Below are 25,792 nucleotides of genomic sequence, written 5' to 3' on the forward strand. Positions count from 1 at the left end.
TATGGAGATATTTTGTTGTAATTTCAGAAGGTGGTTGTTAGTTATCTTGGCTACAGTACATTTAACACATCTGGGAAGTGTTCACATGAAGACATTGGCTAACAACTGTGTCTGGTGGCCTGGAATTGACTCTGATACTGAAAAGACTGTAAACGACATTCCTAACTACTTGGCCTAACCCAACAAAGGCATCTTCCATGGGAAGTCCTGTCAGGAATTCATTTCGGGTTTGAAGAACCAGTATAGAAGTCCAACTTCTCAACTGTGGTGGAATTCTTTCCAAAATTGCTTCATGTGCTTTTACTTCTTCCCAAATTTCTCCCATGGCAATTATAGCTCTAAGGTAATTACTTACAACCTGGCATTAGCATTTCTGAAAATGGCTTTGCAGTTACTTTTTTTGAGTTTAGGGTATTTGTGGAAGTGACTCCCATCTGAGCTGTCACCACTGTTCCCCATCCCAGATAGTGCAGACTACTGAGAATGCCCAAAGCGGGCTGGGACACAGCACTTAGCTCTCATTCTTCAAGACAGACTCCATGTTTGCTGACAGAAGTGAGGCCTGGTGAGTTTATGATGTAGCAATATCTAAAGTTTTCCCATTCTTAAATGAGAACTACTAAGTCCAACAGAACAAAATCCTGTTCCCTCTGTACCTAGTTCATCATTAATTTTTAGCCCCAGAGTTTATCTTTGCTATTAAAAACTATAGTGTTTGAAACAAAGTGGATTTTTCCACTTTAGTTGAAGTTCATAAGATCCGTTTTATATGGTGAAGGGTATACATGGTTTGGGGTGGCTTTGTCACATTAGCTCACAGGGTGTTATTTCAAGAAATGATTAGCAGCAGCTACAATTAGGATTTGCAGTCAGTTTATCACTTACTATCTTTGCTGTTTTCTTAGTAGTATATTAGAAATTTTTTTATGTTTGATAAAAACTAAGAAAGTGTGTACAAAAGCATGTTGTAAGTGATAAACTGTTTCATGAGTTTGGAAATTTTAATACTAGCAATAATAGCATCAACTAACACTATGTAGGCACTCTTCTAAAAATACTTTCTGTGTTGTTACCAATTTAACCATCACAGAAACCCTATGAGGGTAGGTACTATAACTATTTCATTTTCAAATTGATTAACTGAAACGCAGAGCAGTAAAGTAACTTGCTCAAGATCTCCCAGGAAGTATGTGGCTTCGAGGGGATTTGAAGCCAGGCAGTGTGGCTCCAGAGTTAAGAGTTAAGATATAGGGAGCTCCCTTTCTATGACATTCTAACTATTACATCTGAATATTACATTGTTGCTGTTGCTGTTAGCTGTCATCAAGTTGGCCTCCTGACTCATGGTGACCCCATGTGCAATGGACCATTGTGATCCATAGGGTTTTCATTGGCTGATTTTTCAGTACATTGCTGGGTCTTTCTTCCTGGCCCATTTTAATCTGGAAGTTCTGCTGAAACCTGTTCAGCGTCATAGCAACATGCAAGCCGCCAATGAGAGACAGGTGGTAGTTGTGCATGAGTTGTATTGGCTGGGAATTGAACCCTGATCTCCTGCATAGAAGATGAGAATTCTACCACTGAACCAACTGCCCCATGAGTATTATGTAGTTAGAAAATATATGGTTCTAACTAGGCTGGAATAGGATACAAGAAGAGTGTTGCTTATTTAATTTTGATGCTTATGAATCTGATAAGCACCTTGATTTTATTTTTATATGCTTAAAGAGAATTTAGAAATCATGGCAAATATGAAATTTGTTTTAAAGAGCACAAGTTGTACTCTATGGTCTGTTATGAACAGCTTTCTTCTTCTAGCAATTTAAAGTGCATCACTTTTTTAAAAAAATAAAGAATATAAAACCATTTTCTATCATTTCTCCTTTTTATAAAAAACATATAAACCATTATTTATTTCTTAGTTGGGTTCTTGGAGTAGTGTGATTAAAACATGCGAGTAAATTCTCTTTTACAGAAAGTAAAAAGGTGGCTGGTTCACAAGGATCGAGGCCTCTACTCACAACAGGTTCTCTTCCAGACAATGACACTAACTTGTGCAATTTCATGTTTGTCAGCTTTACTCACTACAGAAGGGACAACTGCATCTCACAGGATTAGAAGGAGAAGCACTACATTAATTTGTAGAGGAGAGAACCATGGTTAATACAAAAACTGAACTACCCTTTAAGGGTATGACCTCACATTTTTCTCCTCAGCTTAATACTTTAACCTCATCGTTTATAGGCCAGAAGTTCTTTCATAGTGTATCCTTCTGCTATAGTAAAATAAATTTTCCAAAGAAATGTTTTGTTCTATTTTTCCCCTCCTTCTGGAAGGATCAAATTTTGGCCACATGAAATTAGTCCAACTCAAAAGGTCCTTCGCTTTCTCTCTCTCTCTCTTTTTTTTAAAGACTATTTTCATTTCTGACGTCTCCTCTAGGTATCCCACTTAGGTTTTATAAGGGATTGTAGAGTTGTATTCATTGGTAGAATAAGCTCTTCCACCTCACTATTTCTTCTAAGACTAGGCATCACCTTTACTTACCATACCCTTATATGAATGAATCCCAAAGGAATAAAATGCAAGACAATAATAAATGCATGTTCTAAGAATTAAAGAACCAAAAAATAAAAGTCGCTATAAAGACAAGAAACTCCCAAGAATCAGAAGTCAGATGAACAGGAGCCAGCTGCAGGATCGAGACTGAGCAAAAGCTCTGGAGCCTTGCCACAGTGCCTGCTCGTATTTGATGCAGGCCACATGCCCAAGGAAACTCGCTTTCAACTGACTGGCTACTCACAGCAGATCCCATCATGGGGGTGATCACATATCAGATCTCAACTGGGAAGTGATCACAACATTATACGACTGCCAATACACTGAGAATCATGGCCCAGCCAAGTTGACACACAGATATGTAAAGGAAAGCCCCCTTGGAGTCAATTGCTTCCTCTTACCTGCTTCCATAGTGCCTAGTGTACATCTCTATCATTGAACTTATTTTGTTGTAAACTCTTTGAGGGGAGATTCTATTTTATTTACTTAGGAGAGTGCCTAAAACACAGTATGTGCTTAATGAATATTTGTAGAATGAAGAAAGAAGATAGGATGAATCCATAAGAAAGATGGAAAAAGTTCAATTCAGGCAGAAAATATGACGCAAGCAAAGAGAAAGAGAAAACTGTGGTTGAGAATTTATCACATAGTTCAGTTTTGTTAGAATATAATGTATGAAGGCACTATTGTAAGCTACAGTAGAAAAAAGTAGAGTAGGTACGGTTTCACAAATCATTGTCAAGTTGAGGGGGTAATGGATGATTCCTTAGTGTGGAGCCTAAATGACCAGACTGACTGTGATCTCCTTAAAATAAATTGAAATTGAGAAGGAAACAGGTTTAAAAGAAAAGGAATATTCTGTCTTGAACCAGTGGCATTACTAGAGAGGTGGGAGGGGGTGTGCGGACCTTACCCCTGACACTGTCAGAGTGGGTGACACCCAAATGGCTCCAGTATCCTGGCAGCAGGGCTGTGGTGCTGGGCGGCAGGGGTGGGGGGGGGCAGGGGGAGGCAGCAGCACTGGGGGAAGGGCCACCAAGGCAGTAACATCACTAGGATTAGTGTCACCCGTCACCCAATGTGGTAACTTGTCACCACTCCTGCCCCCCTCTGTCACCTGTCAGTCATAGGGTACAGGAAGCCAGGCTACAGCACCTACCATTGGGTGGAGAGGAGGGTCTCTGCCTTGGCCAGTGGGAGAGTGGAAGAGCCATGGGAGCCACAGGAGGGACGGGCTGTGCCACTCCACCCGCTAGGTGGGGTTCGCCAGCTGGCCCTGCCCACTCAGGCCCAGGCAGTGGTGACATTATGAGTTACCACACTGGATGACACCAACCCTAGTGAAGCCCCTGCTCTGAACATATTGAGTTTGAGGTGCCAGTAGGACCGCCAGAAATAGGTTTGGAAATCTAAGTGAATACAGGATGAGAAGTTGAAGAGATTGAGGTCGAGGCTGGGGGAAACACAATTGACAGTAAGACCTGCAAAATTGATTGCAGAAACCAAGGATCAGATGAAATTGTTGTTGGTAAGAGGGAAGGTGGAGAGAGGTTGTTGTTAGGTGCTGTGGAGTCGGTTCCAACTCATAGCAACCCTATGCACAACAGAACGAAGCACTGCCCAGTCCTGCGCCATCCTTACAATTGTTGTTATGCTTGAGCTCATTGTTGCAGCCACTGTGTCAATCCACCTCGTTGAGGGTGTTCCTCTTTTCTGCTAACCCTGTTCTCTGCCAAGCATGATGTCCTCCTCCAGGAACTGATCCCTCCTTACAACATGTCCAAAGTATGTAAGACACAGTCTCGCCATCCTTGCCTCTAAGGAGCATTCTGGTTGTACTTCTTCTAAGACAGATAGATTTGTTTGTTCTTTGGTAGTCCATGGTATATTCAGTATTCTTCGCTAACACCACAATTGAAAGGCATCAACTCTTCTTCGGTCTTCCTTATTCATTGTCCAGCTTTCACATGCATATGATGCTATTGAAAATACCACGGCTTGGGTCAGGCGCACCTTAGTCTTCAGGGTGACATCTTTGCTCTTCAACACTTTGAAGAGGTCCTTTGCAGCAGATTTGCCCAATGCAATGCGTCTTTTGATTTCTTGATGGCTGCTTCCGTGGCTGTTGATTGTGGATCCCAGTAAAATGAAATCCTTGACAACTTCAATCTTTTCTCCGTCGATGATGATGTTGCTCATTGGTCCAGTTGTGAGGATTTTTGTTTTCTTTATGTTGAGGTGTAATCCATACTGAAGGCTATGGTCTTTGATCTTCATTAGTAAATGCTTCAAGTCCTCTTCACTTTCAGCAAGCAAGGTTGTGTCATCTGCATAATGCAGGTTGTTAATGAGTCTTCCTCCAATCTCGATGCCCCGTTCTTCTTCATATAGTCCAGCTTCTCGTATTATTTATTCAGCATATAGATTAAATAGGTATGGTGAAAGAGTACAACCCTGACGCACACCTTTCCTGACTTTAAACCAATCAGTATCCCCTTGTTCTGTCTGAACAACTCCCTCTTGACCTATGTAAAGGCTCCTCATGAGCACAATTAAGTGTTCTGGAATTCCGATTCTTTGCAGTGTTATCCATAATTTGTTATGATCTACACAGTCGAATGCCTTTGCATAGTCAATAAAACAGAGGTTGACATCCTTCTGGTATTCTCTGCTTTCAGCCAGGATCCATCTGACATCAGCAATGATATCCCTGGTTCCACGACCTCTTCTGAAACCAGCCTGAATTTCTGGCACTTCCCTGTCGATATACTGCTGCAGCCGTTTTTGAATGATCTTCAGCAGAATTTTGCTTCCGTGTGACATTAATGATATTGTTCGAGAATTTCCACATTCGGTTGGATCACCTTTCTTGGGAATAAGCATAAATATGGATCTCTTCCAATCAGGTGGCCAGGAAGCTGTCTTCCATATTTCTTGACGTAGACGAGTGAGCATGTCCAGCAATGCATCTGTTTGTTGAAACATCTCAATTGATATTCCATCAATTCCGGGAGCCTTGTTTTTTGCGAATGCCTTCAGAGCAGCTTGGACTTCTTCCTTCAGTACCATCAGTTCCTGATCATATGCCACCTCTTGAAATGGTTGACTATCGACTAATTCTTTTTGGTATAATGACTCTGTGTATTCCTTCCATCTTCTTTTGATGCTTCCTGCGTCATTTAATATTTTCCCCATGGAATCCTTCACTATTTGAACTTGAGGCCTGAATTTTTTCTTCAGTTCTTTCAGCTTGAGAAACGCTGAGCATGTTCTTCCCTTTTGGTTTTCCATCTCCAGATCTTTGCACCTGTCATTATAATACTTTGTCTTCTCGAGAGGCCCTTTGAAATCTTCTGTTCAGTTCTTTTACTTCATCAATTCTTCCTTTTGCTTTAGCTGCTCGACACTCAAGAGCAAGTTTCAGAGTCTCCTCTGACATCCACCTTGGTCTTTTCTTTCTTTCCTATCTTTTCAGTGACCTCTTGCTTTCTTCATGGATGATGTCCTTGATGTCATTCCGCAACTCATCTGGTCTTTGTTCGCTAGTGTTCAATGCATAAAATCTATTCTTGAGATGGTCTCTAAATTCAGGTGGGATATACTCAAGGTCATATTTTGGCTCTCTTGGACTTGCTCTGATTTTCCTCAGTTTCAGCTTGAACTTGCATATGAGCAGTTGATGGTCTGTTCCACAGTCGGCCCCTGGCCTTGTTCTGACTGATGATATTGAGCTTTTCCATCGCTTCTTTCCACAGATGTAGTCAATTTGATTTCTGTGTGTTCCATCTGACGAGGTCCATGTGTATAGTCACTATTTATATTGGTGAAAGAAGGTATTTGCATTGAAGAAGTCGTTGGTCTTGCAAAATTCTATCATTCGATCTCTGGCATTTTTTCTATTGCCAAGGCCATATTTTCTAACTACTGATCCTTCTTTGTTTCCAACTTTTGCATTACAATCGCCAGTAGTTATCAATGTGTCTTGATTGCATGTTCGATCAATTTCAGACTGCAGGAGCTGATAAAAATCTTCATTTCTTTATCTTTGGCCCTAGTGGTTGGTGCGTAAATTTGAATAATAGTTGTATTAACTGGTCTTCCTTGTAGTCGCGTGGATATTATCCTATCACTGACAGCGTTGTACTTAAGGATCCATCTTGAAACGTTCTTTCCGATGATGAATGCAACACCATTCCTCTTTGAGTCGTCATTCCCAGCATAGAAGACTACGTGATTGTCTGATTCAAAATGGCCAATACCAGTCCATTTCAGCTTACTAATGCCTAGGATATCGATGTTTATGCGTTCCATTTCATTTTTGATGATTTCCAATTTTCCTAGAATCATACTTCGTACATTCCAGGTTCTGATTATTAATGGATGTTTGCAGCTGTTTCTTCTCATTTTGAGTCGTGCTACCTCAGCAAATGAAGGTCCTGAAAGCTTTACTCCATCCACGTCATTAAGGTCGACTCTACTTTGAGGAGGCAGCTCTTCCCCAGTCATCTTTTGAGTGCCTTCCAACCTGGGGGGCTCATCTTCCGCACTATATCAGACAATGTTCCACTGCTATTCGTAAGGTTTTTACTGGCTAATGCTTTTCAGAAGTAGATTGTCAGGTCCTTCTTCCTAGTCTGTCTTAGTCTGGAAGCTCAGCTGAAACCTGTCCTCCGTGGGTGACCCTGCTGGTATTTGAATATCGGTGGCATAGCTCGCAGCATCACAGCAACACACAAGCCCCCATATTATGATGAACTGAGAGACACGGGGCGGGGGGCAGTGGTGGGGAGAGGAGCACAGCAAGAAAACTGAGGACAAAAGGTTATGAGTTTGAGAAAGAAGGAAAACCAAAACATGACAGCAAGAAGGGACACTAGGATACATGTGTCCAGGCACAAAAGGGAAGTATGCTGGGGGCAGGGTGCAGCATGGCATGGGGACATGGGCTGCATTGTACAATCAGAATTGTGTTCAGGGCTTGCTCAATGACTTAAGCTTGGGGTCACAGTTCTCTCACCTACAAAATGGGAGTAACACGTTAGTAGTTGATTTAAACAGTTTAGACAACAATCATTTTAAAAACTAGTTTTTTTTTAATTAATAACCAATTAAAATATTTAAGACTTAAAAAGGGAAGATTGAGAGTTATATCTCTGATTCTTATAGGAGCACTGGCACAATGGTTAAATGCTCAGCTGCTGAAAGGTTGGTGGTTCGAACCCACACACCAGCTCTGTGGGAGAAAGGCCTGGCAGTTGGCTTCCATAAAGAATACGGTTTAGGCAACTCTATGAGGCAGTTCTGCTGTGTCACATGGGGTCAATATGAGTTGGATTCCACCTAATAGCAACAACATGATTCGTATCTCTAAGTGATTATATAGCAAAATATATTATTTCAAAAAAATGTCTTGTAACCAGTACAAAATTGAAGACTTAGGAGTTATTGTATTAACGTTTGATACAGGAATACACTGTTTTGCCCACCATCTTCCGAATAAAGCATCTTGCAATTTATGTACAATTACTCTGTTTTATCGAGCTTGTTTTCTTTGGTATGTGCCGAGCACATTTCTAGCTTTTTTTTTTTTTTTACACCAAGCTCCTACAACTAAGGTTTTTGCTTTCCAGTTCTTAAGGTGTTTATTATTACCACAAGTATTCTTATCAACACAGGAACCCTCACTTTTTAAAGAAATCTTACGTTTATAGCATTTCTGATTTTTCTAGTATATTCTATTGAAAGTGCTATTTTTCTTTTTTATTTGGGGGGGGGAAAGAATTGTTATAATTTTATTGAAAAGTATTTGTAAATTTTTGCTTTAGAAAATACTCTGCAGTATAAAATACATTTTTTTCCAGGTCTTAACATCATCCATAAAATGTAGGTTTTAATGACATTTTAATATTTACATTTTTCACTTTTATTTGAAAAAGGAAACCATAACCAACACTTTTCTTATCCTTTTTATTAGGGTAACACATTAAGAAAAATACTCCTCAATCGATATTTTAAAGGTGATTATGGAGTTAGTGTGAATGGACACCTATCAGGAGCCTACTCCAAAAGTACACAAGTGGGAGGTAAGGCTCATCACTTTTGTCTCAGTTTAGAATCCTCATGTTGTCATGTCACTGTTAACTCTAGTATTTTATCTAAAATGGCACAAATGTAAAAGATTCATTTAACAAACATTATTAAAAATCTTTGCACAACTTGGGGTTTACAAAGCAACAGATTTGAACATTAGGATTATATCTGCCTTTTGGAAACCCAGGTGGTGTAGTTGTTAAGAGCTACAGCTGCTAACCAAAAGGTCAGCAGTTCACATCCACCAGGCGCTACTTGGAAACTCTATGGGGCAGTTCTTCGCTGCCTACAGGGTCGCTATGAGTCGGAATCAACTCAACAGCCATGGGTTTGACTTTGGGAAAATGATTAAACTGAGTCATAATTTCTTAATCTATAAATTACAGGCAAAAATAAACTAGTTTTCTTCTTCTAAAGTATTTTTTATTAAGCAAAAGCATTTAATGATTTAGTAAGTTTTTTTTTAAATAACTTTTGATTTGTTTTTTTTACCCCAGTTTCTATTATATTTAACTTTATAGGGTAAAAAGTACCAGTAATAGATATTCTTAAGGTTTAAGAATTGGAAAACCTTATTTGCTAATTATGTCTGTAATTCAGTTTTTTTCTTTCCTCATCGCAGGAGGCTTTTCTGGACAAGATTCAGATAAGATGGGGATATCAATGTCAGATATTCAGTGTCTTCTGGATAAAGAAGGTGCATCTGAACTTGTCATTGACGTTATAGTGAACACCAAAAATGACAGAATATTTTCAGAAGGCATTTTACTTGGCATTGCATTGCTTGAAGGAGGAAATACACAAACACAGGTACCTGTTTATCATCATGGGCATTACGGTTGTCATTTGTAATTCTTATTGTCATGGCAGCCAAAGGAAGTAGTGTTTTTCTTTAACTTTTCATTACTATCTCAGAAAAAAGTCTATGTATCACATTTTCCTTATAAATCTATGTGATTTGCTGCAGAAACTATCCAGTAAAACAGACCATTCCTTAGAAGTACACTTCTAACATTATACCAGAAATTCTGATTTGTTTAGGGAAGTTTTAGGTCAAATTCCTGAAGATAAAAATAACACTTGAACTTCGTCTAAGAATTAAATTTGTTAGTTATATGAGGTAATATACATATACTCCTAACAGGATATTTGGTATTGTAGCAGGTTTCAATAACATTCACCACCCATCTCATCACCACCCCCACATACATTTTCAGAAGCTTCAAACAGTAACTACTCGTCACCCCCAATCTCACAGTGCTATTACACTGAACTCCATAATACTAAAAATTTTACTCTATTTCACCGTATTAAAAAATCCAAATAAAAAAAATTTTTTTTTTAGTAAGTGCGTTTTTCACTGGTGATTGGGTAAATCATTTAACGTCACTAAACTTCATTTTATTAATCTGTGAAATGGAAATAGGAGCACCCTCCATTTATTTCATAGTTGTGTTGCAAGTTTCATTAAGAATATGTTGCAAAAGAATTTCATAAATTCTAAAATTTTGTTATAATAGAGCCATAAGGTTCCTATAACTTCCTCATTAATATACTGGAACCTCCTTCCACCTTCCAACCCCTTTTTATTGAAAATATTAGGGATTGAGCATCAGCTTAATTTGTAGGACCGTAGAGGTCTGCTAATGTCACGTCTATCCTTTGAATTAACAGACTGCACTGTTTCACTGTAGTTGCTATGGTTACTGTGATTTTTTGGCCTGTTTCCTAGAGGAATTGCTAGTCCTCTGCTCAGGAGCTTCCTCTTGTAGGTGTGAAGCTGACTTCTAAGGTTTCATAGAACTCCGTGTATATACATTGCACATATCTAAAATTGCAGGACAAGCAACCACTTCAGACGTTCCCGTGTCATTAGAGTCTCGCTTACAAGTCCCAGGACCTATGGGTCAGGGCTTCAGGCATTCCTTCAAGACAGCAGATCTGCAAGCACCAAACTCCCTCAACTTGGCTGTTTCGATTTTCTTTTACTGGATTATGTTCATTTTTACTTGATCTGAAAATTGTTATTTATTTATTTTGGTACATTTTCCTCATGTTGTCTCTCATCAAGGTTATGTAACTCTCTTTAAATCACTGCAGCTACCTGGATTGGTTTCTTTAATAATTTTTTACTATATATATCTTATTAGTGTTGTGTCCCTCCCATGGTTTTTAGTCTGGATAATTTATAATTTCTCCCATCCCTTTCAAATTATGTCTTCTCTGGAGCATATCACCCCTCCTGTATCTTCCTTCTGCTGGATACTTCCGTAAGGTACTGAGCAGACAATGGCTAGGTCAAATATTCTCAAGTTTCAGTATTTCCCCATCTCACAAAGATCTGTTTTATCATACTCATAGGGTTGAACCCTGTAGACATCATTATTCACTAAAATTCATTTTAAGGTGGGCTTATCCTAGATTCCATGCAAAGGGATGTGGTTAATTATCTACCAAAAGAACTTAGTACCCGTTTATCAGTGGATTCCCACAGGTGAGGCTGCCATGGTAACGCATTCTAAATTAAATGTAGTGCAAGTGAAATAAAGAGAAAAATAACTCTTGGTAACTCTCCATGAGGTCACTTTACATAACATGATCACTGGACTAGTGGTTGTTTTCCTCATTATAAACTCATGAGGGCAAGGGATTGTGATTGCTTTTTCTTTTTGTTCTCACTTACTGATAGCATAGGGCCTGGCACATAGTAGGCACTCATGATGTAAGTATAGCATGAGTGCTGGACTTAGAGCGTGTGTGTTGAATCAATGCATGACCCTATAATAATATAAAAATCAAAGATCTCTTTGGGTACAACTTCTTACAGTTTGTAAATCTTTTTAATATATTATAAGGATGAATTAACATATAAAATGTGTTGGATTTTGATAGAAAGTGCTAAGTAAATAGAGGCTATTACTAAAAAAAAACATTAAATAATACAAGAGACTGGCAAAACCTGTCTATCTGTGAAATAATAATGGATAGCACTTTAAATGTGTGCTTTTATCTATAATGCTTATGTTTATTTTAAGCATAAAGACACAGTTTTTCTCCTCTTGGGTGTTGATACCTTAAAATATGTTTTCTTGCAGTATTCCTTCTACCAGCAGTTGCATGAACAAAAAAAGTCAGAGAAATTCTTCAAAGTCCTGTACGACCGAATGAAGGCTGCTCAGAAAGAGATAAGATCAACAGTGACAGTAAATACCATAGATTTAGGTATCAAAAAAAGGGATGATGACAATGAATTGATGACATCTGGTCCAAGAATGAGAGGTAAAGAAATATTTCAGTATTTGGGAGAAAAGAGTAAGAGAAAAGAGGGTAATAGTGTTTAGATACCACTTATCTTTATTTTCTCACTTACCTTGTTCTAATTATCCTAGCTGTGGCTTTGAGCATGGAGCTTCATCCTTAAATTAGTATGGTCTTGGGTTGACCCTGAAATAGCTCTGCAGACCCATACTTAAACAAGACATTATCAGTGCAAATCAACCAGTGACATGAAAATGTTTGATTTTATTGTGACATGCATGCTAAAGAACAACTGCCTCAAACCTTTTAAGTGTTCATGAAATTTAAACTTTAGGAACAGAAATTATAGCACTAATCTCCTTTGAGAGTTTCTTGGTATTTGGAATAACAAAAGCCTCAATGTACTAAACATGAATTATAAAGATTTTAACATTTTGAAGTTTGCTGTATTTTCCTCACTTTTTGTATATATGGACTCTTATGTTTTATATATATCGGAAAAACATGAGCCCTCCTGCAATTGGCTAAGCATTAAAATCTTTTTATTATGTCCTATTGCAAACTTAACCTTTTGTTGCTATCTTAACTCCTTTTTGGAAAATCATTGTACCTCTTGTCAGATGTTTTTTTGATTTCATTTTTAAAGAATTTAGGTACCTGGTTGTCTTTTAATTAGCCAAAGGAAATTAGTTCAGAAATATAAGAGCACTGCTTTATTTTCAGTAAGAGATTCATCATTACATTTAAAAGAGGGAATGAAAGGGCAGTTAACAGAAGCGTCTTCGGCAACATCCAGAGCGTATTGTGTATACAGAAGAGAAATGGATCCAGAAATAGACATTATGTGTGCAGGACCAGACGCAGGAAATGCTGAGGAAAAGTCTGCAGAGGAAGTAACGATGAGTCCTGCAATCGCCATTATGCAACCGATCCTGAGATTTCTTCAGTTACTGTGCGAGAACCACAACCGGGAACTGCAGGTATTTATTTTATTTTGCGAACTCACCCAGCGAGTGTGTTCTGATCTACACTGAAAGTGAGACTACAGCCCATGGTTATAAGTAATTAAATTCAAATAAAACCAACAAGGAGTTTTAGAGAGAGAATCAATAAAACCAATACTGCTTCTCTGAAATGGGAAGGAACTTTTCTAAGTGAAGAAAAATGTGAGGAAAATACCTTTATTCATGAGAAAATTGGGCTCATATACTATCATTCTGTGTATCCTCAAATCAAATTGTTTAAGCCTCAGTGGGCATCACCTAATACTAATATTCTGGTATATGATGAGGAAGGTCATATTTACCTCATCTGTAGGGTCGCTATGAGTCGGAATCGACTCGACGGCAAGGGGGTTGGTTTTTTTGGGTATACCTTCCATGGAGCCCTGGTGACACAGTGGTTAAGAGCTCAGCTGTGAACCAAAAGGTCAGCAGTTCAAATCCATCAGCTGCTCCTTAGGAACCTGATGGAGCAGTTCTACTCTGTTCTATAGGGTTGCTGTGAGTCAGAATTGACTTGATGGTAATGGTTTTTTTTAATCCCTTTCATGATTTTATAGGCTTCAGAGGCTTTCATTGTTTCCATCCTAATTCATATTTCATTTTTTTCCTTTTTGTGGTAAAAATATACATGTTAAAACATTGCCCAGCACAACTTCCACATTTACAATTCACCGATTCGTATTTATTAAGAGAGAATATTTACTATATTTATGTCTTCATTAGAAACAAGAGCTAATATAGAAGAGGATATTTTACAACAATGAAGGTTGATGCCTTTGTAAATGAATATAGTCCCGGTCTTAGATATTCTTTGCTACATTTTCCTTCATCAGAGAGATAAACTTAGGGGTGCCTAGGAATGTTGGACTTTTTTTTTTCCATTATTCATACACACTGCTCATGTCACCACGGACAAACACATGAAAGGTGAAAAAGTTAATTGACATGATTGAAGGTGAGTATGTTTATCTGAAAGGGTTCCAATCAGCAGACCATCTTCAGGTGAGACACACCTCCAATCATGCTGAGTCATCCATACTAGTAAGTGGCATAGTTGACTACCCACCAACTAAAAAAAAAAAACCCACCAACTAGACTTCAGTAATGAATTACAGTGAAACTGACTGGAATTTCTGCAGTAAATCCTGGGAAGTGTACCACAGCCTCCTGCCCCTGGATTTTCTCTATATGTTCAATGTTCCGAAGAGCACACATCTAATATTAATTAGAGAGACAGCAGAGTTTGAAGATGTCTTCTCTAGTAAGGATCTGGAGTACAGTTGTTCTGGGTTGGTAATAGAGTTAGATTCATATGTATTGGAATAAATGTCCTCCAAGGGGGTGAGAAGCCTGGAATTAAAGGATGTATGAAAAGCCATGACTCTTATGGATTACCCCACCATAACTTGGAAGGACAGCTGCCAAGTTGTTGAAGAGCAAAGGCCAGAAATAATTCCTTCTGGAGGGAGGACACTGGATATAAGCCTATGTGCTCATTTTAACCCATCAAGTTCTGTCAATGTATAACATATATATGTCATATAGCATCTGATCAAACATTTTACAATAGGAGTGTAGGATCAGGCAATGTAGAAACCACCACTTAGACAATGGTTGTTTAAATAAGAATGGTAAAAACAAATTCAAGTAATAAGTTAAATAAATTAATAAAAAATAATAAAGAAAATAAAGGCTTCTCTTCCTGCTTACCCTTTCCCCAGGGGTATTCCCCCCAAAATGACTGTTAACAGTTTGTGTTTCCCTTCAGAAATTTTTGTGTTCCTATAAGCATATAAATTTGTGCATGTATGCCTTTAAAAAGACCTGAAACAAACACATTTGGGGTTATACTATACATAGTGTTCTTCAACTTAGTTTTTTCATTTATTAATATATCTCAGTAATAAATTGCTTATTACTAGATTATGTTTATGGCATGTGGAAGTATCTCATTTTTATAGCTTCTTAGTATTCCAGTGTTTGGATGTACCATTATTTATTTAACCAGTCATGATCCAGTGGGTATGATATGGTTTCCAGTTTTTGCTACTATAAGCAGTGTGTTGTGAACCTCTTTGTGTGCTTATGGGCATATACGGTGTCTGGAATAACTAGGAGTGGAAGTGTATGTAAACTGAAAGTTTTGATAGATGCTTCCAGGTTGCCCTCCAAAATGGTTGTATCACGTATACTCAGTGAACAGTGATGCTGTACTGTTTGTAAGGGATCATTTACTTAAAAGTCATTATTTAAAAACTTGATTGCTTCCTTTCCAAAGGACCTCTTTTTTCTAGTTTCCTTTTGTTCTTTTCTTTTCCCTCATACCTACTATCTTTGCCCTCTGGGTTATATAGTTTTAAGACAATGATATTGAGAAGTGTTTATTATGAACTATACTGATAGGTGGAACCCTGCTGGCATAGTGGTTAAATGCTTGGCTACTAGCCGAAAGGTTGAAGGTACAGTGGCTCCGCGGGAGAGAAATGCTGCAGTCTGCTTCTGTAAAGATTACAGCCTTGGAAACCCTATGGGGCAGTTCTACTCTGTCTTATCGAGTCACTATGAGTCAGAATCAACTTGATGGCAACAGTTTTGGTTTTTGGGTTATACTGATAAATGTAGATGCTTGAGGAAAAACCTAGGAGACTTCTTCCCTTAAACCTATAAATGTTTCAATAAATGTAAACACTTTCTTTATAAAGAACAATTCCATCCTGCACTGCTGTGGGGATCTTTTTGAGCTAGGCAGACACACATAGAAGACAAAAACAGTTAGCACAGTGTTTTGTTTCTTAACTCCTTGGGCGTGTTTTCTTTTGCCTTTAGAACTTCTTGAGGAATCAAAACAACAAAACAAATTACAACCTTGTCTGTGAGACCCTTCAGTTTTTGGACTGCATTTGTGGAAGTACAACTGGCGGCTTGGGCCTCTTAGGTCTCTACATCAATGAGAAGAACGTAGCTCTGGTCAATCAGACCCTGGAGAGCTTAACTGAGTATTGCCAGGGCCCATGCCATGAAAATCAGGTAACTGTGAAAGCAGTTCTTCATGCAGAAGTATTCATGACTAACTTATTAGCAAAAGGATTAAGTTGGTGAAAGAATCAACCTTTGTGTACCTTTATCTAAAAGGTCTTCTTGCTTTGCCAGATATGTTTACTTTTGTACCAAAATATACAAAGACTGAATTATAGACTGCTGAATACTGTGCCATATTTTTATTTAATTTTATCATAAAAGAAAATTCCCATAAAACTGTTCAAGATGAAAATCAGACTTATTGAAAAGAGTGAGATATGTTTCTTCACCATTGCTCAGCTTTCGTCTCTAGTGAATCATTCCAGGATCTGTAGAATAAACTCCCCTTGGCTCCTCTGTCTCCACTAGAGTGGGTTGTATATATTATCTCCTTTATGCTTACAGTAAACTTTTGAAGCAGGTATTATTGCTCCCATTTTGCCGATGAATAGGCTCAGACTCAGAGATTAAGTGACTTTCCCAGTGTCTCAGAGTAACAGAATCAGCAAGTGGTAGAGCCCTTCCTAAAACTCAGGTCTTTTGAGCACTGGTAAATATAGTGCTATTTAACTGTATCACGTTTTTCAGGGCAGAGTTTCAACTCTCTCTCCCAGAATGTCTGTCTGTTGATTCCATTTTCTTGGATATTAAGAATACATTGTGGGGAGATGAGCAGAACATCTGGGGCAGTAAAGGCAAGGAAGAGTCACTCTGGAGTTTACTGACTGTTCAACGTCCACTCAGGCATTATAGATCATAACTATGGATCCAACCCTACAAGAAAAGGTTTTCAAATCACAAACATTTCTGGGTAAAATTTTAAAAGAAGCCATTGGGAGCAAACCTAAATGCTTGATACAGGCAATAAATGGGAAAAGAAATTTTCTTTTCTATTGTCAATTACATGTATACACATATACATATAGTACAAATGTTTACACACATGTACATATTCACATAAACACACATATATACATACATGCATTGTAAACATAGACTAAAAACACAATTACTGGCCTAAATAATTTCTTATGGGGATTTTTTCCCTTTTTTTACAATATGTAGATATGACACACTTAAAGAATTTGTTGATTTTGCCCTGTATGTCCCTATATTATTATGTTCCAGTCTTCTAAAGGAATGATACAAGAAAACCTAACTGTTGATTTAAAGTTAAGGAAAAATATACAAAATCAGAGATTTGGTTTTATTGTTGGTAAAACCATGTATAATCTATATATAATAGAAAACACATATATATATATGTATTTTTCGTTTATCCATGGAAAGCCATTTTGTTCCATACTTTTGAGTTCTGAAAGTTATTTACTAAAGCAGGTAAGCTCTAAAAGTAAAAACTACTAATAACATGAACCCCATACTTTGAAAATGTATGGAAAGAAATACGGTTGCTAGCAGATTCCAGAGATGACCTGCAAATAGATTTCCTCTAAGTTTGGCAAACACTTTAATGAGCAGAAGAACCTCAGGAAATGTAGAAGTTGGATGGAAACATCTTCCTCTGCGTTGTCAGGTGTCGTCGAGTCAGTTCCGACTCATAATGGCCCTATGTACACCAGAACTGTGTTAGAGGAATAAAAATTTCCAGGTACAAGGGGAGAGAAAAGGCTTATTTTGAAAAAGCAGTCATTGCAGAGTTGCCTTGGTTTTTCTCTTTCACACTTAACTCACTAGGGGTTCAATACTTTAAACCCCTTGACAATAGGTGCTATGTGAGAACAAGTAGGTTTTCAAATTCCAGGCTGCAAATTCCTGATTTTCCAGTTCTGTAAAATGAATTAAGTTATAGCCCTTTCACAATAGAGCTTAACCTTCAAAATATGGATGTTTATCTCTCGGGATGTTTTGTAAAGTTTACCTAATAAAGAACATTTTATCAATGACCTAAGGAACCCTGGTGGCCACAGTGGTTAAGCACTTGACTGCTAACTGAAAGGTAGGCGGTATGAACCCAAGAGCCACTCTATGGGAGAAAGATGTGACAGTCTGCTTCTGTAAAGAATTGCAGCCTTGGAAGCCCTGTGGGGCAGTTCTACCTTGTCCCACAGGGTAGCTACGAGTCAAATCAACTCCAAGGCAATGGGTTTGGTTTTGGTTTTATCAGTAACCTAAGTTTAAGAAATCTGCTGAACTTTTATGTCAGTCACCATAATTAACAGGGTGTCCCCAAAACATCAGGTGGCTCCCCGCTGCCCTGCCTTTGCTGCCACCCAACATGTGCAGCAGCATGACTTGTCACTTGTGTAGGATTAAGTAGCTGCCAAATTAAAATGCTACGTCATTACTACTAACATTTACTTAACAAACCTCTGAAATAAGGGGCACACCCTTTTCGTGAATGGGGGTATTCTCTTAGTCAGGATAGATCACATTTTAAAATTCTAAATTTAAGACACTCCTCTAACAATGAGGTATTTAAGTTAATCATCCTTTTTTTTTTTTTAATTTTATAAACCATCAAATAAACCCACTGTAAACATAGTATATTTTAAAAGACACTTGCTTCTCCCAGTGTTCTACACACAAAGTCATTTAATCAATACTAATCAACCAATCAACCAACAGGCAGACTCTCCCTAAAAGGGTAAGTCAAATCTTAATTATGTTTTAAAAGTCAGAAAACTGAAGTGATTCGGTTATTTTATGGCATCAAGATTTCTAGTGCTGTTATGATGTAAATAGAATGTTATTTTACAAACTTTTTGTTTTCTAGACTTGTATCGCTACTCATGAATCTAATGGGATTGATATCATCATTGCTTTGATTCTAAATGACATAAACCCTCTTGGTAAATACCGAATGGACCTGGTTCTCAAACTAAAGGTAAAGTAAATCCACTATTCAGTGAGAAAAATTTACATTTTCTATGTAAAACTCCAAGAACTCTGGTGGTGCAACTGTTAAGCACTCTGTTGCTAACAGGTTGGCATTTTGAACCCATAAGATGGCTCCATGGAGAAAGACCTGGCAACCTGCACCCCCTGGGGTAGTTCTACTCTGTCATATGGGTTCACTATGAGTGGAAATTGACTCGATGGTTCCCAACAACAATATAAAACTCCCTTTCAGAGCTGACTCACAATCTTCATCTAGCTCTTTAAAAAAAAACATGCTATTACATACTTTTCAACTAATTAATTGATAAAAATAGAGATAGCAAAAGTACAAAAAAACAAAAACCAAACCATGGACAGTGAGTTGATTTCGACTCCTAGCGACCATATATAACAGAGTAGACCTGCTCCATAAGGTCTCCAAGGCTGTAATCTTTACAGAAGCAGATTGCTACATCTTTCTCCTTCAGAGTGGCTGCTGGGTTCAGACAGCTGACCTTTCAGTTACCAGCCGAGCACTTGACCAATGAGCCACCAGGGCTCCTAGCGAAAGTATAATACTCACTAAATTGTTGATAAAATGTCAAATAAGCTTTGAGATAATATTCAATTGGAGGATATTTTATTGAAAGTTCTTTCAAGCAGCCACTTCATGTTTCACTATTTCCCTTCTGTTTTTATTTTACATTTTTCATTATGCAGAGAAGCAAAAAGTGCTGAGCATTCACTACACCAGATATTTTCAATTCATCTCGACTACAGAATTCGACCTAGCAAGTCACAGTTAATGAGACAATGTGGAAGGGGTGGTGTATTTTAGTTTTATGCCTCCTTCCTAAAAGTGGTTCTCTTTTACATTAAAATTTTATTTTCTCCCCCAAATTATAAACCATTTCACACTCCCTTTGAGAGGTTCCTTTAACTCAAGCATTGTATACACTTCCCAGCAGTTCCATTAATCAGAGCTCAGGAGTGCAATGGCATTTTAAAAATTTATTTCATCTTATTATTCAAATGGAAACAGACGAATGTACACAGTAAACTATATAAATTCCAAATGCTGAGGCATGATAATTCAATTGAGATGAATTATTAAAGACTATGTGATTATATTTAATGTTAAACAGGTAACAAATATCACTGATTAAATATAATTTCCTATGAAGACAGATCTATCTAATATCATAAAAAAAAAAATCATAGGAAATATAATTCAATTTAACTTTGGGTAAATTTATGGCCAAGAAGAATAAAGGTGATATTTTTAAAATTCTGTGTCTAGATGTAGATTTAGATATATAATGGGATGCGTGTATCTTGTACTTACATGAGGATTGTGCTAATGGCTGTTAGTAAGCAAATGTGTCTTTTAATAGAAGTGACGAGTTTGTGCCTTTACACTGTTTACATTTGCAACATGTATAAATTTGGGTTCTTCCATTCATAGATTAGAATGAAGGTGATCCATATGTAGGTTGAATTTGTGCCTTTCACCTCATTAACATCATGCTTCAGTTGGTGAAGTCAGGCGAGGCTTATCTGATAGTTTTTTGTATTTCATCTTAAATTTATCTTTACTTTAATTCATAAACTACATTCAGAAACCTTGGTCTTTGGCTTGTTAAATCCTTTATTAAAGACCATACCTTTAAATCTCACTTTAATTAATACAACTTAATGGGGGGAAATACTAAATAATTCATCAATTTAAAATAAAGCGTAGGCATATATATTATTTACCAGGGTGGGATGTAAAAAAAATTAAATGATGGATATTACTTTACAGTACAAAGAGGTTTTTAGCTATTCAGATAAAAAAATTTTTTTTAAGATTATTTACATTTTTATTTTATAAGCATAATTTATGCATACCTTTTAAAACATGACAGTCAGATAAATCAAGGGTTGCCTAAAATATTAAATGTATGGATTTGATTTGAAATATTTAAATGTTTCTACTTAAAGAATGAGGTGAGTATGCCTTTTAAAACAGTCTGTGAGGTGATGTACGTATTCAGTATGTGAACATATTCAGCCATATTCTATTGGCAAATTTGGAGACTTCAATAGGTAGGGTGCTTTAAATGATAAATTCTCAGTAACATTATAGAGATGTGATAGTTTAAAATAATTAAAGTTTTGCTTCATATCTTTTACACCTAAATTTAATTGCTTAACAACCCATTTTAGGTATACTAAACTTTATATATTCATACAGTATAAGATTTTATGAGTTGTTTTATACGTATGTCTTGTCCTTTTATTTTCATAACTGATCTGTGAATATGAAGTGCTGAATTTGTAAATTTTTTTTTTTTTTTTAAAGAACCAGTCTTCCTTTGGGAGAAAGTTTTCTACTAATACTGACACATCCACTTGATTTCTGTAGTATATATAGCTGCTTGTACTTTCAGATTGATTCAGATTTCAGCAGGTCATTTAAAACATTTTTATTCTTCCAACATACAATAAAAAAGAAGATAGGCAAAGGGGGGAAAAATATGTTGCCAATAGCATTCCAAAATTGGATCTATTTTAAAGCTATTATATATTAAGCCTGGTAAGCATGGTTCTTTAGAGAATAGTCAATGTTACCAGGTCATATGCTTTGAATTCTATGAGGGTCAGTTTAGATCACTCTAAGAATTTAAACTCTCCATGGACCCTGGTGGTGTAGTGGTTAAGAGCTTGGCTGCTAACCAAACTGACCGCAGTTCGAATCCATCAGCCTCTCCTTGGAAACCCTAGGGGCAGTTCTGTTCTGTCCTATAGGGTTGCTATGAGTTGGAATCAGCTCAACAACAACAGGTTATCAGTCTTGGAACCTTATTAGTATTTTAAAAAAAAATTTTAGGAGATGCTAGGTTGTAAAAATGGGTATTAGAATTGGTACAAATCTGTAAAAAATAAAAATGGAACAGGAGAAAAAAAAAAACCCTCTCTCCCCCATAAAAACTATACCAAATCTTTTCATAATGGGTAGTATCATCATTGTTGTCATCATCATCATTTACTAAGATTAGTCATTTAAAAAGGCTCTTCAGGCTGTACTTTTGAAAGAAAAAATCGTTGGATAGCATTTGGTATTAAAACTACTCAGTCGAATTAATTTGTACAATTGTAACAAAATATATGCAGTAATGTCTACATAGAACCAACAACTGACTCAGCTTAATATCTTGTCCTGTAAAATGTTAACTTTGAGTCATTTAGAAACATCTTAAAGCCATGGTGACTATCTTTCTTTTGTGTTCCAATCAAAGATTTTGTGTTGAGATTTCTATCTAAGTGAATATCACAAAAATACTGTAGAAACATCTCCTGGGTATTTTTTACATTTGCAATTTTGCCAAAATTCTATGGCAGCACATTGAAAACAATATCAGGAAGCATCTTTCAAGGCATTTAGGATGTTGTGCTTTGCGTGTCAGGTTTATCTTAACTCTCTGGCGCCCTTTTTGGATTATAAATTGACTGTATCAGACACAGTTTTTATATCCATGAAATATCTATAGGTAAAAATGTTAGAAACAGTGTATTTGTAGACCAAATTAGAACTCATGGGAGACAACATAAGCTATTTTCATTCTCTGTTAAGCAGAAATAGAAAATGTTATTATTCCAGAACCAAGATGGTAAACGTTTTCATACGTACCATCTAGAGATGGTAGTAAAAGTTATCAATACATTTATATTTTATTTCCTGAAACTTAACTCATGACTTCAGAATTTTATGATTAATTCTTACTAGTTATTGCTCAAATTTATTTAGAAGTTTTGATTTGCCAATATGTGCTACTGTTTAAAACCATTATGTTAAAGCTAATCTTAAAATCAGTTATGCTAAAGTCTTTCAACTATATAATGAAACATTTCTGTAATATATGTCATTAATATCTGCTCATCTTACTGTCTTGTTAATACATCGTCATAAATATGCCTATTTGGGAAATAGTGAAGGAAAATAGGATTATATTTTTAACGTATTATGTGAAAAATCAATTTTGCATTTAAAACCTTTTCACCAATATTTAAACTATCTCTTGTAATATATCTCACATGATTCATTAGTTTTATTTTGTGTTGACTAAAGTAAAACATCCTATTTTAAAATGTTAAGAAGACAAAAATTAGCGGTTTAAAATTCTGATTAAAAAAAAATGGTCCTGGTAATGTCAATTAAAACAAAAGCAGGGAATTGTTCATCCATGAAATAGACTTTGCATTAAATCATTCTCTTTCTCTAGAACAATGCCTCCAAGCTTTTGCTGGCCATTATGGAGAGCAGACATGACAGCGAGAACGCGGAAAGAATTCTTTTTAACATGAGGCCCAGGGAACTGGTAAGAAAGTTCTTGAAAGCTGTGTTAATAACTTGTAGCCTGAAAGGGACAAATTTATAGCATGAGTTTCAGGAAAAATATCTACTGACTTTTACTCCTTTACCAACGTGTAATGACACATCATGTCCTGCCATTATGAATACAGAACGCTCCATGATGGCAAAGGCCTATGTGATTTGGATCCTTATGACTTCATTAGTTTTATCCACTCCAAACACTTTTCTTAACGAATTGCCACACTCAACTATCTGCAAATGCTTTTTGCTAGAAAAAGAAATTTGCTCTAGTTTACCAATGCATTTGAATATACAGGGAAGATGTGTAAAAAACATTTGCATCCCTTGAAAATTGATTTATACCTTCTTTCTAGAAAATAAAAATTTTGTTTCGTTCTTGTCAGTGAAATGTCATGCAATACCTGGCCTAGAGAGAATTGTGCAGAGACTTGATAGGGATTCCACAGAGATCACTAGTGCGTCTTCCTGTTGTAAGTTATGATTTCCTCCTCACAAATGTTCTACAAATAATGAAGTAGTATAGGCATGCTTTAAAGGCACTGGGTTTTCAAAAGCATTGAGAATGTGCTTAAATCATATAGCCCAGTAGTACAAGTCTCACTCACATCAGCGCAAATACTGTGGGTATGCTGGGGAAATCCTATGAAAGGCTGGCATTACACTGGTTTGCTTTCTCCTTACTAGTGACGAATGGAGTTGAGAAGGGTAGATAAGGAAATAAGATGTGGTTCTATATAGATTATATTTAATGAGAGTTTACTGTCTACAAAGCAGTCAGTTAAGAGGAGCAAGGTATTCCCTATCCTTATGGTCATATGGGGCAATGAGTTACATATTCAGTCAACACTGGTAAGCCAACAGCACTCCACAAAAGCCCTTTGAAAATGTTATTCCTCTACCTATAACACCTTTGCCCTCTCATCCACTCCTTCCTTAAGGTCCACCCTCAACCTCTCGCCTGAGTTAGGTGCCCCTGTTCTGTGCTTCTTTGGCAGCTTACACTCAGCCCTGCTGTAGTACTGACGACACTCTGCTGTGTTTGCCTCTTTACTTGCTGTCTCTCCTGTCAGACAGTAAGTTCTTTGAGGTCTGACACTGTGTCATATTCACTGTTGGATTCTCACTGCCCAGTGCAGTGTCTAGCACAATATGTGCTGTTATCTAGTAGGTGCTTAGTAAATAATGGATGCTTACTAGGCTTCCAAATCTCTTAATTTGTATTTTTGGAAACTTCAACCCTATTGACATTCAAAAATCAAAGTGAAAGTTTCAAAGGAAAATAGGGACTGTTGCAGGAAAATGCTTCCTTGTTGAAAGTGATGTTAAATAAAGTTGGTTTCCAAGGTCATTTTCACTAAGAGTCCTTTTATACTTTTTGTGTCTCAGGAAGCTTTCCAATTTTTAATTATGTTTCATAGAAAATGTAAAATATATCTTGTTTTGTGATATCTCAGGTCTCTTTGTTACTTTTTTTTTTTAATAGGTGGATGTGATGAAGAATGCCTATAACCAGGGATTAGAATGTGATCATGGGGATGACGAGGGCGGAGATGATGGTGTTTCCCCAAAAGATGTTGGACACAATATCTACATTCTGGCCCACCAGGTATCACATTTTATGTATATATATATATGTGTGTGTGTATATATATGTATATATATATACACCCATTGCCATCAAGTGGATTCCAACTTATAGTGACCCTATAGGACAAAGTAGAACTGCGTCATATGGTTTCCAAGGAGTACCTGGTGGATTTGAACTCCTGGCCTTTTGGTTAGCAGCCATGCTCTTAACTACTATGCCACCAGGGTTTTCACAGACACAGACACAGACACAGACACACACACAGACACACACACAGAGGTATATATGTGTGTGTGTGTATGTACATTTATAAATATATATGTTTATTACACACACACACAGGTATGTATGTGTTTGTGTATATGTACATATATAAATATATTTGTTTACAATTAACAATATATATTTTTGTTAATCCTAACAGTCATGTTTTGTATCAGTGACCTATTACCATATTTTCAAGTTCTGGTTCCTTCATTTGTTCAGAACTTGCCCTCCAAGATCTGGGCCAAAGAGAGGGACAAACTCCCACAATGCCTGATTATGTTCCCAAGGAAGTACAAGGAAACAACTCGTGAGAAAACAATACTTGGTTCAAAAAACCGTTGGGCCAGGAGGGAGGAGACAGTTCCTCATGAGAGCCTGAGGAGTAAATAACCTATGGTGACAAGCAGAAATCCCAAAGGAGAAAGGAGGGGAGTTTACTGAGGAGACAGAGCGTAAAGTATGGGGTAAATTCCAGTCTAATCAGGGCAAGCTTCTGGCCTCCTTAAATTGTAGCCATACGTAAGCCATAAAATAACCCCCTCCCCCCAAAAAAACTGTTGCCTTCGAGTCAATTCTGACTCATAGCGACCCTATAGGACAGAGCAGAACTGCCCCATATGGTTTCCAAGGAGCACCTGGTGAATTCGAACTGCGAACCCTTTGGTTAGCAGCTATAGCTCTTAAGCACTGTGCCACCAGCAGCCTTTAATTGGTTTCTGCTGAACTTCTAACAAATATAAGGCTAAATTTTAAATTCTTTTGAAGGAACCACTTCAGTTTTATAATAACTTA

General features: G+C 37.1%; 1 protein-coding gene across 7 annotated transcripts in view; it reads left to right on the forward strand.

Annotated features, from left to right (window-relative positions):
• ITPR2 (inositol 1,4,5-trisphosphate receptor type 2) overlaps window positions 1-25,792 on the forward strand; it is a 537,466-nt gene that overhangs the window by 349,080 nt on the left and 162,594 nt on the right. For all 7 annotated transcript variants that reach the window (XM_064284462.1, XM_064284460.1, XM_064284461.1 and 4 more), the window contains 8 exons: window positions 8,534-8,642; window positions 9,272-9,459; window positions 11,745-11,928; window positions 12,631-12,887; window positions 15,738-15,938; window positions 18,664-18,774; window positions 23,033-23,128; window positions 24,629-24,751. In XM_064284462.1, the coding sequence (XP_064140532.1) occupies window positions 8,534-8,642; window positions 9,272-9,459; window positions 11,745-11,928; window positions 12,631-12,887; window positions 15,738-15,938; window positions 18,664-18,774; window positions 23,033-23,128; window positions 24,629-24,751 (1,269 nt within the window). The remainder of the gene's footprint in view (window positions 1-8,533; window positions 8,643-9,271; window positions 9,460-11,744; window positions 11,929-12,630; window positions 12,888-15,737; window positions 15,939-18,663; window positions 18,775-23,032; window positions 23,129-24,628; window positions 24,752-25,792) is intronic.

This window comes from Loxodonta africana, chromosome 4 (genome assembly GCF_030014295.1).
Source record: "Loxodonta africana isolate mLoxAfr1 chromosome 4, mLoxAfr1.hap2, whole genome shotgun sequence".
Lineage (NCBI taxonomy): Eukaryota > Metazoa > Chordata > Mammalia > Proboscidea > Elephantidae > Loxodonta > Loxodonta africana.